The following is a 15,975-nucleotide window of genomic DNA, read 5'->3' on the forward strand; positions in this document are numbered from 1 at the left end:
GGTGTGCAGAGTCTGTTGGAGGACAGATCTCTAACAGCCAGGGACTGCAGTGCTAGGAAGACCCTGGCCTGCATGTGAGGAGCAGCGGTGGTGTGAGCAGAGCTCAGGCTGACCCTGCCTCAGAGCACGTGGGGAGTCAGGGAAGCTGAGTACGAAGAGGTCATCCCCAGAGTTTGTGCTATACGTGGGTCGATGCTTTCCCTGTACCTCTGAAGGTGCCCAGCACCCAGTGAGATGGAGGAAGATGGTGTCCCTGCCCCGAACTGAGGGCAGGAGGAGCATGACTGGAACTTCAGATGGTTCACAGGGTACTGTGTGCCTGAGAGGTTATTTTGAGCCCAGCAGTGCCCTCAGGAGTTCCTTTTCTGCACTCAGGAGACCAAGGACACCAGAGGGGTGCCAGGATTTAGAGCATTGCCCGGGGCTCAACGCCAAGGTCTAAAAGGCAATTTTCAAGTATAATTGAAAATCACACCTACGTGTTGACATTAATAGTGAAGCCACAAGTCGCTTGCACAGGGAAGATGGACACGTGAAGCAAGCAATGAGAGCCTGCTGGGCATGTTGGGTTGAGAGGGAGTGGGGACGGCTTTGCGTAGGCAGAGTGTGGCTGATAGCAATCCAAACTTGTGAATTACCTCAGCCCTGCATATCTGGAGAACAGCTGGGCCCTGCCAGGTGCTGAAGGACTGTAGGAGGTACCTACCTCCTCTGCCTGTGCCCACGTGTGCTGGCCATGGACCCTAGGTGGGTCAATGGAGGGGAGGGGCAGACAGAGACGAGGCAGGTGGCTGTCCCCAGGCATTATTGTCTCCCCACGCCCACTCCTGCCACCCTTTGGAGCCATCCTCTCACTGAAGGCCATTGGCTGTGGAGTAGCCAGGGATGTCTTCCTCAGCTCCAAGGGAAAGGGCACAAAACAAAATCCACTGCAGTGAATCCCACCCTCCCCTTCCTCCACCTTTTCTCCCAGAGCAGACCGGAAGAGTTGCCTCGGAAGGAAAGAGTACTCGGAGGCTCAGGCTTGGATGCAGCACAACTTTAATGAGTCTAAGGAAGAAAAGGAGGTGGCTCCCAGGGAGCACCAGGGGCAACCACTAAGATGCGGTGGAGCTCCTGCAGGGTGTCCGTCTGGCCTGCCCTGCCGAGGGAGGGAGGCCAAGAGGTCTCTGCTAGGCTGGCATTGGGAGACAGCGACAGCAAAGGAAAGAGAGAGAGACAGAGGAGAGTGGAAGAAGGGAACAGTGGCCTGAAGCTCTCTTTCCTGTCAGCACCATGTTGTGAGGTCTTGGAGGTTCTTGCTTGGGGCCGTTGCCAGCAGCTTCAGCAGGGCTGACATCTGTTGCCACAGTAGCGGCTGGTAATGCAGGAGAGGTCACAGCACCCAGAGGTGATGGGCACTCCATCACAGCTGAGGATGCTGCCAACGGCAGCGGAGGTGGAGGATCCCACAACGGTGTTCTGTGGGAAGGAGCTGAGGATGGGGCCGGGCAGGGTCACCACCACAGCAGGAGGCTCGATGACAACGGTGGAGTTCTGGCACTGCCTGACACAGGGCTCATTGCAGCTGTTGGCCAACGGGGTCGGGCCGCAGGGCGAGCAGCAGGGCTGGCAGGACATGTCTCTGGGACAGAGGTGCACCTGGAAGAGAGGGCAGGGGGAAGCAGAGCACAGGGAAACATGAGGAGTAGCACTGCATCCAACCACAATGGAGCCAAGGCACCTCGTGGCCCAGCACACACTACCCAGCTCAAAGCCCAGGAGCCACCTCAGCTAAGTCCCAGCCTCTCTCTGCGGAAGGAAGACCTTCCCTCTCCTGCCCTCTCCCATGAGATGCAGCTCCCAGCCCTGGGCTAGGGCAGCCCACATCAGCTGAGACATGCATCAAGGAAAGACTGGATCTTGAAGGAGGAGGAGAAGAGTCTTCACACTCACCTGATTGCCAAGGAGAAGGAGGCGAGAGCAGTGGATGAGAGAGCAGAGAGTTGGCCTGCCTTTTATAGTAGCCCTGCACTGCCTCAGGCCCAGAGGCACCCTTTGTGGAAGTACTAATTTTCTGACAAGCTCATGTCAAATGCAAACCATCCCGGCTAATGGGATGGGCTGTGTCCTGGTTTCCTGCACTGCTGCCTTTTCGTTTCCTGGCTTATGCCACGTCATTTCCCATATGAAGGCTTCTGTAAGTGTTGGGATGAGAGGCCTGAGGATTTCCGGGGCAGGAACACGTCGGCGCAGGCAGAAGGGTCAGATCAAGTGCTGGTGGCATCCCCTGCAGGCATGACAGGGAGAGTCAAACTACTGAGGACTCCTTTGGTGTTCAAGCACCAGGACTTCCATGTCCCCTATAAAATACTGAACCCGATTGCCCAGCGACTATATCTAGGAAGGCAGGGATATGTGATTCAAGGCCAAATCACACAAAATCTGCTGCTGTTTCATGAGGGGGGGTCAGGCACATTCCCTCTTTGCGACAGAGGTGGCAGGTATTTTGTAATGGACCTAAGTGCATCCTCCATCCTAGTCTGCCTTGTCTCCCATCCAGCTTACAGGTAGTGCAATTGAGGGCTCCCTTGAAGCTGGGAGGCTTCAGCCAGGGACGACTCGCCTTCCCATGGCAGCAACTTTCAAGCTTCAGGTCTAGCGCTTGGCCCCAAGCCGAGTTACAGCTCCAGCAGTGACACATCGGGGCCTCTCTCTGACCATGGACCCCACTGAAGCGGGGAGGGAGCACAGCCAGGACAGCTGACCCAGACTGGCCAAAGGGCTATTCCATTCCATATAACATCACGCTCAGTATATAAACGGGGGAAGTTGGCAGGGTGCAGCGATTGCTGCTTGGGGACAAGCTGGGCATTGATCAGCGGCTGGTGAGCAATTTTGTATAGTGTATCACTTGCTTTGTGTATTATTATTGTATCATTATTATTATTGCTACTACTACTACTATTACTACTATTACTACTATTCTGTTCTATTTTACTTCAATTATTAAACTGTTCTTACCACAGCCCATGAGTTTTCTCACTTTTGGTTTTTGCGGTTTTCTGTGCTCCGCAGTGATTAGTGATGTTTTGCCTGGAGATTTGTTATTAAAACACTGACCTTGAGCTTCATCTGGTATTTGGGTTCTGTAGTGAAGCCATTACTGTACTTCGGGTACCACCTCATGGAGACAATTAGCCATTATACCTCTTCCTCTGAGAGGTGTTTTAGGGAGGAAATACAGAATGGCACCTTTGCTGCCTTCTTCTGTGGTGTTTCCTCCTTCAATTACAACCACTTTTCAGTTTCTTCAACATCCTTGGGTAGTTAAGATATATCTATTGGTAGTTCTCGGGAATACTGTCTTGGTTTTGTCTAAGGTTAATAAGCACTTTAAGAATATCATCCCGAGATCTGCCCCAAGGCCGGATAGTTATGAATGGCAGGGTGTGCGGAATAGCACGGGCAAAAGCCTAGGACGGTGGGCACCTCCAGTGTTTTGGAACTTCATCCCTGAACAAGTGCAGAGTCCTGAGAAATCAGTAGAATATTTGGAAAAGTATGCTGTCACCCTGGCAATTCTATGGAGACGCACATCACTGCAACGTGCTGGGGCCTGGCCCATGCCTACCGAGCCCTATTCAACACTATTCAGAAGCCTCAAGGGGAAGACATCATCTCTGGATCCGATGACAAAATGACAGGCGCTGCGGCTACGCCAGCCCCTGCGACAGGTGCTGCAGCTATGCCAGAGAACCAGCCTCTGCCAGTATCAGTCACCCCTATACAGAAGAAAAAATACACAAGAAAATCAGCTTGTTTACTAAGGGCTGATGATAAGCCAGGGCCATCACGAGAACAGGAGGAGGAAGAGGCAGAACCCATAAATGAGATGGTAACCACCCAATCCCTGTCCCTGAGTGACCTGCGAGATATGCAAAACGATTTCAGCCATCATCCAGGCGAGCACATTGTCACCTGGCTGCTTCGATGCTGGGATAATGGGGCCAGTAGCCTGGAATTAGAGGGGAGGGAAGCCAACCTGCTGGGATCCCTTTCTAGGGAAGGGGGCATTGAAAAAGCGATTGGAAAAGGGGCAAAAGCCCTCAGCCTCTGGAGGCAACTCCTGTCAGGCGTGAAGGAAAGGTATCCCTTCAAGGAAGATGTTGTATGCCACCCAGGCAAGTGGGCCACCAGGGAGAGAGGTATCCAGTACCTGAGGGAATTAGCCATGCTGGAGGTGATTTATGGTGACCTGGACAACGAGCAGTTATCCAAAGATCCAGATGAAGTCCAGCGCACATAACCCATGTGGCGGAAGTTTGGATGGAGTGCACCATCATTGTACGCAAACTCATTGGGAATAATGACCGGGAAAGATGAAGCGGGACCAACAGTGGATGAAGTGGCTGGCCAACTGCGGCAAGACGAAGAAAGTCTCTCTTCCTCCCTACGGGCCTGTGTCTTGGCTGTGGAGAAACTGCCTGACATGCTAGCTGAGAAATTATCTCGGGAGTTCTAGCGACTCAAAGAGGATATGTCCTGCTCCTCACCTGTACGAACCAGTATCTCAGCCATTAGGAGGAAGCACCTCTCTGTTCAAGAGAGAAGATATAGTGGATACACACCACGGGCCACCCTGGGGTATTACCTGCATGACCACGCAGAGGACATGAGGAAGTGGGATGGCAAATCTACCTCGACCCTAGAGGCACGGGTACGTGAGTTGCGAGGCAAAGCAATGACACAAGGGGGTTCTTCCAGGAAAATTGCTACTCCGGTTTCCAGTGAGCACTTCCCCAGACAGAGTAGAAGGGCTGATTTTGCATCCAATCTTAATAAATGGACTTTTGATTTGCATTTACAAGAAGTGAGAAACAAATGCTATGACCGGGACTAGAGGGGCCCTGCCTCCAGCCAGGTGGAGGAAAGGGACAACAGGGTTTACTGGACTGTGTGGATTCAACGGCCTGGCACATCAGACCCACAGAAGTATAAGGCTCTAGTGGACACCGGTGCACAGTGCACCCTCATGCCATCGAGCTATGAAGGGGCAGAACCCATCTGTATTTCTGGAGTGACAGGGGCATCCCAACAGCTGACTGTATCGGAGGCTGAAGTGAGCTTAACCGGGAAGGAGTGGCAGAAGCACCCAGAGGCTCCATGCATCCTTGGCCTAGATTACCTCAGGAGAAGGGATTTCAAGGACCCAAAAGGGTACCGGTGGGCTCTTGCTATAGCTGCCTTGGAGACGGAGGAAATTAAACAGCTGTCTACCCTGCCTGGTCTCTCGAAAGACCCTTCTATTGTAGGGATGTTGAGGGTCAAAGAACAACAGGTGCAAATCGCTACCACAACAGTGCACTGGCGGCAATGTCCCACCAACAGAGACTCCCTGATTCCTATCCATAAGCTGATTCGTCAGCTGGAGAGCCAAGGAGTGATCATCCAGACTCACCCACCCTTTAACAGTCCCATATGGCCAGTGCAAAAGCCTAATGGAGAGTGGAGGCTAACAGTAGACTGAAGGCAGTCATGCTGCCGCTGAGCGCTGCCGTGCCGGACATGCTAGAACTTCAGTACGAACTAGAGTCAAAAGCAGCCCAATGACATGCTATAATTGATATTGCTAATGCATTCTTCTCAATCCCTTTAGCGGCAGAGCGCAGGCCACAGTTTGCTTGCACCTGGAGGGGTGTCCAGTACACCTGGAACTGACTGCCCCAGGGGTGGAAACACAGCCCTACCATGTGCCATGGGCTGATCCAGATGGCACTGAACCAGGGTGGGGCTCCAGAACACCTGCAAGACATTGATGACATCACCATACGGGGCAACGCAGCAGAAAAGGCTTTTGAGAAAGGGAAGCAAATAGTCCAAATCTTTCTGGAGGCCGGCTTTGCCGTAAAACAAAGTAAGGTCAAGGGACCTGTACAGGAGATCCAGTTTTTAGGAACAAAATGGCAAGATGGACGTCGTCAGATCCCAATGGATGTGATCAACAAAATAACACGCCATGTCTCCACCAACCAGCAAAAAGGAAACACGAGCTTTCTTGGGCATTGTGGGCTTTTGGAGAATGCATCCTCCAAATTACAGTCTGATCACAAGCCCTGTCTATCAAGTGACCCAGAAGAATCATAGAATCATAGAATCGTCAAGGTTGGAAAAGACCCTTAAGATCATCGAGTCCAACCGTTAACCTAGCACTGCCAAGTCCATCTATACCATGTCCTCGAGCACCACATCTATCCGTTCTTTAAATACCTCTCGGGAAGGGGACTCAACCGCTTCCCTGGGTAGCCTGTTCCAATGCTTGACCACCCTTTCGGTGAAGAAGTTTCTCCTAATATCTAACCTCAACCTCCCCTGGCGCAGCTGGAGGCCGTTTCCTCTCGTCCTATCAGTTGTTACTAGGGAGAAGAGACCGACCCCCACCTCGCTACAACCTCCTCTCAGGTAGTTGTAGAGAGCAATAAGGTCTCCCCTCAGCCTCCTCTTCTCCAGACTAAACAACCCCAGTTCCCTCAGCCGCTCCTCCTAAGACTTGTGCTCTAGACCCTTCACCAACTTCGTTGCCCTCCTCTGGACACGCTCCAGCACCTCGATGTCCTTCTTGTAGTGAGGGGCCCAAAACTGAACCCAGTACTCGAGGTGTGGCCTCACCAATGCCGAGTACAGGGGCACTGTCACCTCCTTGGTCCTGCTGGTCACACTCTTCCTGATACAAGCCAGGATGCCATTGGCCCTCTTGGCCACCTGAGCACACTGCTGGCTCATGTTCAGGCGGCTGTCACCCAACACCCCCAGGTCCTTTTCTGCCAGGCAGCTCTCCAGCCACTCCTCCCCCGGCCTGTAGCGTTGCATGGGGTTGTTGTGAAGAAATATTTCAAATGGGGCCCTGAGCAATGACAAGCCTTTGAACAAATTAACCAGGAGGTAGTTCATGCAGCAGCCCTTGGGTCAGTCTGGGCAGGACAAGATGTAAAAAATGTGCTCTATAGCGCAGCCGGGGAGAATGGCCCTTTCTGGAGCCTCTGGCAGAAAGCACCAGGGGGGACTCGAGGTCGACCCCTAGGGTTCTGGAGGTGGGGATACAGAGGATCCGAGGCCCGCTATACTCCAAATGAAAAAGAGACACTGGCAGCATATGAAGACGTTTGAGCTGCTTTGGAAGTGGTTGGTAGTGAAGCACAGCTCCTCCTGACACCCCGACTGCTGGTGCTGGGCTGCATGTTCAAAGGGAGGATCCCCTCTACACATCATGCAACTGATGCTACATGGAGGAAGTGGGTCACGCTAATCATGCAACGGGCTCCAATAGGAAACCCCAGTCACCCAGGAATCTTGTGCCCCTCCTCCTACCTCCCACCTCTCCTGAAGCCTACAGCTCATGGGCAACAGCCTGTGGTGCTTGAACCTCTAGAAAGCTGGGACTACAAAGGCAGCTGAGATCTTCTGCACTGACCTGTCTCTGAAACATTGAGAGTGGATGGGCCAGAAAAGAGAGGCAATGAGGGATGGGTGGTTGGGGAAAGAAAAGCTGTAAACCTGCCACTAGTGCAACTTCCCTCCTTCATTCATGGCTCTTCTATGTCCTCCAGCCCCAAGCTGCGTGGTGGGATGCGGGATGGGGGTCGTGGTCAGTACGCAACAGTTCCTTTCTGCCACTGTTTCCTCCTCAGGCTTCTCCTCTGCTCCAGCACGAGCCCTTCCCATAGGCTGCAGCCTGTCAAGACTGGCTCCAGTGTGGGTCCTGTCCGTGGGCCAGAGTTCCCACCAGAAGCCTGCTTCAGCATGGGCTCTGCACAGGCCACAGTTCCTGCAGGACATGATATCCACCTGGTCTGGTGTGGGATCCTCCATGGGCTGCAGTGGGGAGATCTGCTCCACTGTGGTCTCTCACACGGGCTGCCTGGGAATCTCTGCACTGTCGCCTGCAGCACCTCCTCAACCTCTTTTTTCTCTGGCCTTGGTGGTTGCAGGATTGTTTCTCACACTTGTTTTTAGTTCATCCCTCACTTCCTGTGCTCCATTTTGCCCTTTCTCAAACATGTTTTCATGGAGCCACTCCCAGCATTGCTAACAGGCTCAGCGTCGGGCAGCAGGGAATCTGCTTTGGAGCTGGCTGGAACTGGCTCTGTCAGACGTGGGGGCAGCCCCTGGATTCTTCTCGCAGGGACCACCCCTGCAAGTTCCTGCCAAAGCCTTGCCACGTAAGCCAAATAGAGTGGGTCCAACGGAGTATGAGGCACAATTAGATGAATAAAAATTTCAACAGAAAAGAAGCAGTCCAGGCTCCATTAAGGGAGGGATGTTACTTTGAAAACTCTTAAGAAAAATGGTATTACTAGTCACGCTTAGAGATTTGGAATAAATGCTCCAAAAATACAGCCATCTAATGTCCTTGGTAGATCCTTTTGGAAGTGGAGCAGATGGAGCTAATTATGGTGATTTCCTTAATGTTATTAACATCAGATCTTAACTGCAGTATTTCACAGTCTCCCTGGGCCTCTTTGGCAGCTTAAGGCAATTTCCCAGAGGATTCTGCCTGGCCGGTCCCTGAGGCGACAAAAATCTGCTCTCATGGAGTGCGGGGTTGCAATTCTGCCTTCTGTTCTGCACAGCCACTGCACACTCCAGACGTGAGAGCTACCCCAGCTTTTCTCCAAAACCCCAATAAGATCATAGGTCTGCAAGTGTGCACAGAGTTTTACGTCGTCCTGCTTGTGTTCTGCCTCAGGCTCTTGTCTTACATATGATAGTGTGGGGAAAAGGCAGGTCAGTGAGTGTACTGGTTTTGCCTGGGACAGAGCTAAGTTTCTTTGTAGTAGCTCGTATGGGGCTATGTTTTGGATTTGTGCTGAAAATCGTGTTGATAAGACAGGGATGTTTTGGTTGTTGCCGAGCAGTGCTTGCACAGCCTCAAGGCCTTTTCTGTTTCTCAGCCTGCCCCGCCAGTGAGTAGCTGGGAGTGCACAAGAAGTTGGGAGGGGACACAGCTGGGACAGCTGACCCCAACTGATCAAAGCAATATTCCATACTGTATAATGTCATGCTACACAATAAAACTGGGGGGGTGAAGTTGGCAGAGGCTGCCGTTGCTCGGGGACTGGCTGGGCATGAGTTGGTGGTGAGCAATTGTTTTCTTTTGCATCACTTGTTTTTCTTGGTTTTATTTTCCTTTCTTTTTGTTGTTTTGTTTTTCCTTGCAATTGTTTTCTAACTATTAAACTGTCTTTATCTCAACCCATGATTTTTCTTGCTTTTACCCTTCCAATTCTCCCCGCCATGCCACCTGGCGGGAGTGAGTGAGGGGCTGTGTGGTGCTCAGCTGCCAGCCGGGGTTAAACAGCAACAAGAGTGCATCAGTGAGTCAAGGTCAGGATGAGGTCTCAGGACAATAATCAGGGTTCAACAAAGTCCAGTGATCACCAGGTGTGTTGATAGAGACGAGGCAGGTCTCAGGTCAAGCCGGGAAGTCACCCACATGTCAGGGTCCACACTGAGACCAGTGGGGTCCATGTCCACACAGAGGCACAGATGTGCCACTGCTAGACATGTAACTCGGGTTGGGGCCAAGCATTAGAACTTAAGCTGAAAAGCTGCTCCCATGGGAAGGGGAGTTGGCTCGCAATGAAGCCTCCCAGCAGCACCATCTGGCAATGATCTCAGCAAGGCCAACAAAGGGAAGGGGGCAGCCCTCAGCTATGCTACCTCTAAGTTGGGTCGGTCCAACTATCCTACCACTCACAGCAGAGCAACATCAGGACCCTGGTACCTTTAGTCCAATACCATCTGGTGTGAGGTCTCGGCCCCTGCCTCACTCAGCACCAGGCAGATGAGCTGCACAAGTGCATCTGCCATTGGCATGTACACGAGGAGCCTGTGTGCCACCCCAGTCACCAGCAACACAGCATCATAAGGGAATCGATTCAGGGACAGCGGCCTGCGAAGGCGGGCAGGCTTTCTTGGCCTTTCTCCCTGTACATAAAGCAAGAAAGGGAGGGCAGAGGAGGCAGAGACTGCATTTCGGTTCTCTGAGCAGCTCTCTGCCAGGCCAAAGGCACCACCACGCCGCTGTAGATTCCTTTCCAGCTACCATTCTGCTATGACCTGCACATGCCCTCACGATGAGGGTCACCACAGGCACAGACTGGCACACGTGTTCTCATGCATGCCTGCATGGAACCATGCAAAAATCTATGCGCTCACGTAAAGCCAGGAAAACGTCAGCAAGTGTGGGCTCTGCTGAGGACATGCTGGGGACCACCTGTGACATGACCTCTTCAATGGCGGTCCTTGGGCATCTGGAGGAGAAGTATGAGAGCGGTGCCCATTTCCTGACAACTTTGCCACAAACAAGCCCACAGGAATGACCCAGGTGCACACATCACCTGCCTGCAGGGGATGCCACCAGCACTTGATCTGACCCTTCTGCCTGCGCCGACGTGTTTCTGCCCCGGAAATCCTCAGGCCTCTCATCCCAACACTTACAGAAGCCTTCATATGGGAAATGACGTGGCATAAGCCAGGAAAGAAAAAGGCAGCAGTGCAGGAAACCAGGACACGGCCCATCCCATTAGCTGGGATGGTTTGCATCTGACATGAGCTTGTCAGAAAATTAGTACTTCCACAAAGGGTGCCTCTGGGCCTGAGGCAGTGCAGGGCTACTATAAAAGGCAGGCCAACTCTCTGCTCTCTCATCCACTGCTCTCGCCTCCTTCTCCTTGGCAATCAGGTGAGTGTGAAGACTCTTCTCCTTCATGTTTAGGTCTTTCTTCGATGCATGTCTCAGCTGATGTGGGCTGCCCTAGCCCAGGGCTGGGAGCTGCATCTCATGGGAGAGGGAAGGAGAGAGAAGGTCTTCCTTCCGCAGAGAGAGGCTGGGACTTAGTTGAGGTGGCTCCTGGGCCTCGAGCTGGGTAGTGTGTGCTGGGCCACGAGGTGCCTTGGCTCCATTGTGGTTGCATGCAGTGCTGCTCCTCATGTTTCCCTGTGCTCTGCTTCCCCCTGCCCTCTCTTCCAGGTGCACCTCTGTCCCAGAGACATGTCCTGCCAGCCCTGCTGCTCGCCCTGCGGCCCGACCCCGTTGGCCAACAGCTGCAATGAGCCCTGCGTCAGGCAGTGCCAGAACTCCACCGTCGTCATCCAGCCCTCCCCCGTGGTGGTGACCCTGCCCGGCCCCATCCTCAGCTCCTTCCCACAGAACACCGTTGTGGGATCCTCCACCTCCGCTGCCGTTGGCAGCATCCTCAGCTGTGATGGAGTGCCCATCACCTCTGGGTGCTGTGACCTCTCCTGCATTACCAGCCGCTACTGTGGCAACAGATGTCAGCCCTGCTGAAGCTGCTGGCCACGGCCCCAAGCAAGAACCTCCAAGACCTCACAACATGGTGCTGACAGGAAAGAGAGCTTCTTGCCATTGTTTCCTTCTTCCACTCTCCTCTCTCTCTCTCTTTCCTTTGCTGTCGCTGTCTCCCAATGCCAGCCTAGCAGAGACCTCTTGGCCTCCCTCCCTCGGCAGGGCAGGCCAGACGGACACCCTGCAGGAGCTCCACCGCATCTTAGTGGTTGCCCCTGGTGCTCCCTGGGAGCCACCTCCTTTTCTTCCTTAGACTCATTAAAGTTGTGCTGCATCCAAGCCTGAGCCTTCGAGTACTCTTTCCTTCCGAGGCAACTCTTCCGGTCTGCTCCGGGAAAAAAGGTGGAGGAAGGGGAGGGTGGGATTCACTGCAGTGGATTTTGTTTTGTGCCCTTTCCCTTGGAGCTGAGGAAGACATCCCTGGCTCCCGCACCTGGCAGGGCCCAGCTGTTCTCCAGATATGCAGGGCTGAGGTAATTCACCAGTTCGGATTGCTATCAGCCACACTCAGCCTTCACTCCATCCACCTCTTTTACACAGACTCATCTTCCCTCCTTCATTCATGGCTCTTCTATTTCCTCCACCCCCAAGCTGCACGGTGGGATGTGGAATGGGGGTGGTGGTCAGTACGCAACAGTTCCTTTCTGCCACTGTTTGCTCCTCACGATTTTCTCTGCTCCAGCACGAGCCTTTCCCATAGGCTGCAGCCTTTCAAGACTGGCTCCAGCGTGGGTCCTGTCCATGGGCCAGGGTTCCTGCCAGGAGCCTGCTTCAGCATGGGCTCTGCATAGGCCACAGTTCCTGCAGGAGATGATATCCACCTGATCTGGCGTGGGATCCTCCATGGGCTGCAGTGGGGAGATCTGCTGCACCGTGGTCTCACCCACGCGTGGCCCAGGAATCTCTGCATCATTGCCTGGAGCACCTCCTCCTCCTCTTTCTTCTCTGGCCTTGCTGTTTGCAGGATTGTTTCTCACACTTTCTTTTTTCCTCCTTTCCTCCTTTCCTGTGCAGTGTTTTGCCCTTTCTCAAATATGTTTTCACGGAGGCACCTCCAGTGTCGCTCACAGGCTCAACGCTGGGCAGCAGTGAGTCTGTTTTGGAGCCAGTTGGAACTGACTCTGTCAGCCATGGGGGTAGGCACTGGACGCTTCTCACAGAGGCCACCCCTGCAACCTTCTGCCCAGCTACCAACGTCTTGCCACATAGACCCAATAAAAGCAAGTCCAACAGAGTGTGAAACACAATTAGGCAAATAAAAATTTCAACAGAAAAGAACCAGCCCAGGCTTCAGGAAGGGATTGAACTTCAAATAACCTTAAGAAGAATGGTATTATTGGCCAGGCTTTACGGCTTGGAAAGAAATGCTCCAAAAATACAGCCATCTAATGTCCTTGGTGGATCTTTCTGATGCCTTTACCAAGTGGAGCAGATGGAGCTAGTTATGGTGATTGCCTTATTTTTAGTAGCATCAGCTCTTAACTGCTGGATTTCATATTCTCCCTGGGCCTCTTTGACCCCCCAGGGCGCTTTCCCAAAGGATTCTGCCTGGCAGGTCCCCGAGGGGACAAATACCTGCTCTTATGGAGCGCAGGGTTGCAGTTCTGCCTTCTGTTTTGCAGAGCCACTGCACACTCCAGACACGAGAGCCATTCCAGTTTTCCTCCAAAACCCCAGTAAGGTCATAGGTCTGCAAGTGTGCACAGAGTTTTAAGTTGTCCTGCTTGTGTTCTGCCTCAGGCTCTTGTCTTCCATATGTCTGGGGTCAGGCTGGAAAGGCGGGTCAGTGAGTCAGTGAGTCAAGGTCAGGAGGAGGCCTCATGGCAGTCATCAGTGTTCCACAATGTCCAGCGATCACCAGGTGTGTTCACAGAGATAAGGAAGGTCCCATGTTAAGCTGGGAAGTCACCTCCATGTCAGGGTCCAAACCGAGATCAGTGGGGTTCATGGTCAGATAGAGGCCCAGATGTGTCACTGCTGGAGCTGTAACTCGGCTTGGGGCCAAGCGCTAGAACTTAAGCTTGAAAGTTGCTCCCATGGGAAGGGGAGTCGTCCCTGGCTGAAGCCTCCCAGCAGAATGATCTCAGGAAGGTCAACAAAGGGAAGAGGGGAGCCCTCAATTGCACTACCTGTAAGCTGGATGAGAGACAAGGCAGACTAGGATGGAGGATGCACTTAGGTTACTGTCCTGGTTTCAGCTGGCATAGAGCTAATTTTCTTCCTAGTAGCTGGTATAGTGCTGCGTTTTGGATTTAGGATGAGAATAATGATGATACCACACTGATGTTTTAGTTGTTGCTAAGCAGTGCTTACACTAGGCATGGACTTTTCAGCTTCCCATGCTCTGCCAGGTGCACAAGAAGCTGGGAGGGAGCACAGCCAGGACAGCTGGCCCAGACTGCCCAAAGGGCTATTCCATTCTTTTGTAGCCACCCCTTATTCTATACCATATACGTCATGCCCAGTCTTTTCAACACATTCCAGTTAATCACCACCACTTTTCCAGTCTTTTGACAGGTAAGATATACACACACAGCTACCATTTCCTTAGTCTGTGGGCTATCCCTCTAAAACGTTCGTTGAGTTCCTTTAGTCCATGACTTTGGGCTTCATCTGTCATAACAGTCTTTCGGGGCAGGAGTGTGTGGTGTTGGGTTGCTGCATGCTGGAGCCAGTTTGGGTTCTATCACCTCTGCACTCTGCTCAGTTTCCTCAATGTTCATTCTTCATTAATTTGGGCGATTCTTACTGTATGCTGTTGACATGGCATATAGTAATCATAGACGTGATGACATACAGTATTATATAGCAACTAACATTACGCAATTCAGTTTGTCGGCTATTTGCACCCAAACCCAAATCCCCTTGAGGTACACATTGGTCTTGCCCATCCTCCCGCATCACCCACCAACTGCACCCAGGTCCTTGAGCAAAAGCAATCCCACAAATGGGTTTACATTTGCCTGAGGCGGGAGTAACCCAGACTGTCTTCCCCATCGTATTTTTTATGTGCACTACAGGGACTTTATCCCCCTCTACAGTACGTAAAAGCTTTGATGGGGCAGGGCCAGCTCGATTGGCAGATCCCCTACTGTTGACTAACGACGCGGCCTATGCTAAATGTGCATCCCAATGTTTGAATGTCCCACCACCCATTGCTCTCAGTATAGTCTTTAACAGTCCATTGTATCGTTTGATTTTCCTGGAGGCTGATGTGTGGTAGGGGATGTGATATACCCGCTCACTGCCGTGCTCTTTGGCCCAGGTGTCTATGAGGCTGTTTCAGAATTGAGTCCCGTTATCTGGCTCAATTCTTTCTGGGGTGCCACGTTGCCATAGGACTTGCTTTTCAAGACCCAGGAGAGCGTTCCGGGCAGCGGCACGGGGCACGGGATGTGTTTCCAGCCATCCGGTGGTTGCTTCCACCGTTGTAAGCACATGGCGCTTGCCTTGGCAGGTTTGTGGGCATGTGATATAATCGATCTGCCAGGCCTCCCCGGATTTATAGTTCAGCCATCGTCCTCCATGCCACAGAGGCTTTAATCGCTTGGCTTGCTTGATTGCAAGTGCATGTTTCGCATTCATGGATAACCTGTGCAAGAGTGTCCATGGCCAAGTCCACCCATCGGTCACATATAGCCCATCTATATGTTTCATCTCTTCCTTGATGGCCTGAGGTCTCGTGGGCCCGCCGCGCTAGAAGTATTTCACCCCTATGTTGCCAGTCCAGATCCACCTGAGCCACTTCAATCCTAGCAGCCTGATCCACCTGCTGGTTGTTTTGACGTTCTCCTGTGGCCCAACTCTTGGGTACGTGAGCATCTACGTGATGTACTTTTACAACCAGGTTCTCTATCCGGGCAGCAATAGCTTGCCACAATGCGGCAGCCCAGATGGGTTTGCCTCTGCACTGCTGGGTGCTCTGCTTCCATTGCTGCAACCAACCCAACAGGGCATGTGCTACCATCCATGAGCCAGTACAGAGATACAGCATCGGCCGTATTTCTCAGTCAGCAATATCTAAAGCCAGCTGGATGGCTTTCACCTCTGCAAACTGACTCAATTCACCTTCTCCTTCAGCACTTTCTGCAACTTCTCGTACAGGACTCCACAGAGCAGCTTTCCACCTCCGATGCTTCCCCGCAAGACAGCAGGACCCATCAGTGAACAGGGCATATTGCTTCTCATTTTCTGGTAGTTTATTATACAGTGGGGCCTCCTCAGCATGTGTCACCTCCTCCTCTGGCGATATTCCGAACTCTTTGCCTTCTGGCCAGTCCGTGATCACTTCCAAGATTCCTGGGTGACTGGGGTTTCCTATTGGAGCCCGTTGCATGATTAGCGTGACCCACTTCCTCCATGTAGCATCAGTTGCATGATGTGTAGACCTGCCTTTTCCCCAGACATATGTAAGACAAGAGCCTGAGGCAGAACACAAGCAGGACGACTTAAAACTCTGTGCACACTTGCAGACCTATGATCTTATTGGGGTCTGGGGAAAAGCTGGGGTAGCTCTCACGTCTGGAGTGTGCAGTGGCTGTGCAGAACAGAAGGCAGAATTGCAACCCCGCACTCCATAAGAGCAGATTTTTGTCGCCTCAGGGACCGGCCAGGCAGAATCCTCTGGG

General features: G+C 52.5%; 2 protein-coding genes across 4 annotated transcripts; one reads left to right on the top strand and one right to left on the bottom strand.

The window, feature by feature from the left end:
- Nucleotides 1-1,323: 1,323 nt before the first annotated feature.
- LOC148052698 (feather keratin Cos2-3-like) lies at nucleotides 1,324-10,467 on the bottom strand. 2 transcript variants are annotated; one of them, XM_087778687.1, is made up of 2 exons: nucleotides 10,384-10,467; nucleotides 1,324-1,641 (listed from the first exon to the last, which is right to left on the bottom strand). In XM_087778687.1, exons 1-2 carry the CDS (start codon nucleotides 10,465-10,467, stop codon nucleotides 1,324-1,326), a joined length of 402 nt encoding a protein of 133 aa, XP_087634813.1. The 2 variants fall into 2 exon arrangements, with proteins under 2 accessions (XP_087634813.1, XP_087634814.1); XM_087778688.1 differs by lacking the exon at nucleotides 10,384-10,467 and adding an exon at nucleotides 1,936-2,063.
- LOC148052699 (feather keratin Cos2-3-like) lies at nucleotides 2,192-11,329 on the top strand. 2 transcript variants are annotated; one of them, XM_087778685.1, is made up of 2 exons: nucleotides 2,192-2,275; nucleotides 11,012-11,329. In XM_087778685.1, the coding sequence occupies exons 1-2, from the start codon at nucleotides 2,192-2,194 to the stop codon at nucleotides 11,327-11,329; spliced, it is 402 nt and encodes a 133-aa protein (XP_087634811.1). The 2 variants fall into 2 exon arrangements, with proteins under 2 accessions (XP_087634811.1, XP_087634812.1); XM_087778686.1 differs by lacking the exon at nucleotides 2,192-2,275 and adding an exon at nucleotides 10,596-10,723.
- The last annotated feature ends 4,646 nt before the right edge of the window (nucleotides 11,330-15,975 follow it).

The sequence above is a fragment of the Nipponia nippon genome, unplaced genomic scaffold (genome assembly GCF_047370975.1).
Source record: "Nipponia nippon isolate SJK-2023a ecotype South Korea unplaced genomic scaffold, ASM4737097v1 scaffold_45, whole genome shotgun sequence".
NCBI lineage: Eukaryota > Metazoa > Chordata > Aves > Pelecaniformes > Threskiornithidae > Nipponia > Nipponia nippon.

Coding starts and splice junctions, on each gene's coding strand:
- LOC148052699 (XM_087778685.1), top strand. CDS start 2,192: ATGAGAGGCCTGAGGATTTCCGGGGCAGGAACACGTCGGCGCAGGCAG. Junction 2,276..11,011: donor GCTGGTGGCATCCCCTGCAG/GCATGACAGGGA, acceptor CCTCTCTTCCAG/GTGCACCTCTGTCCCAGAGA.
- LOC148052698 (XM_087778687.1), bottom strand. CDS start 10,467: ATGAGAGGCCTGAGGATTTCCGGGGCAGAAACACGTCGGCGCAGGCAG. Junction 1,642..10,383: donor GCTGGTGGCATCCCCTGCAG/GCAGGTGATGTG, acceptor CCTCTCTTCCAG/GTGCACCTCTGTCCCAGAGA.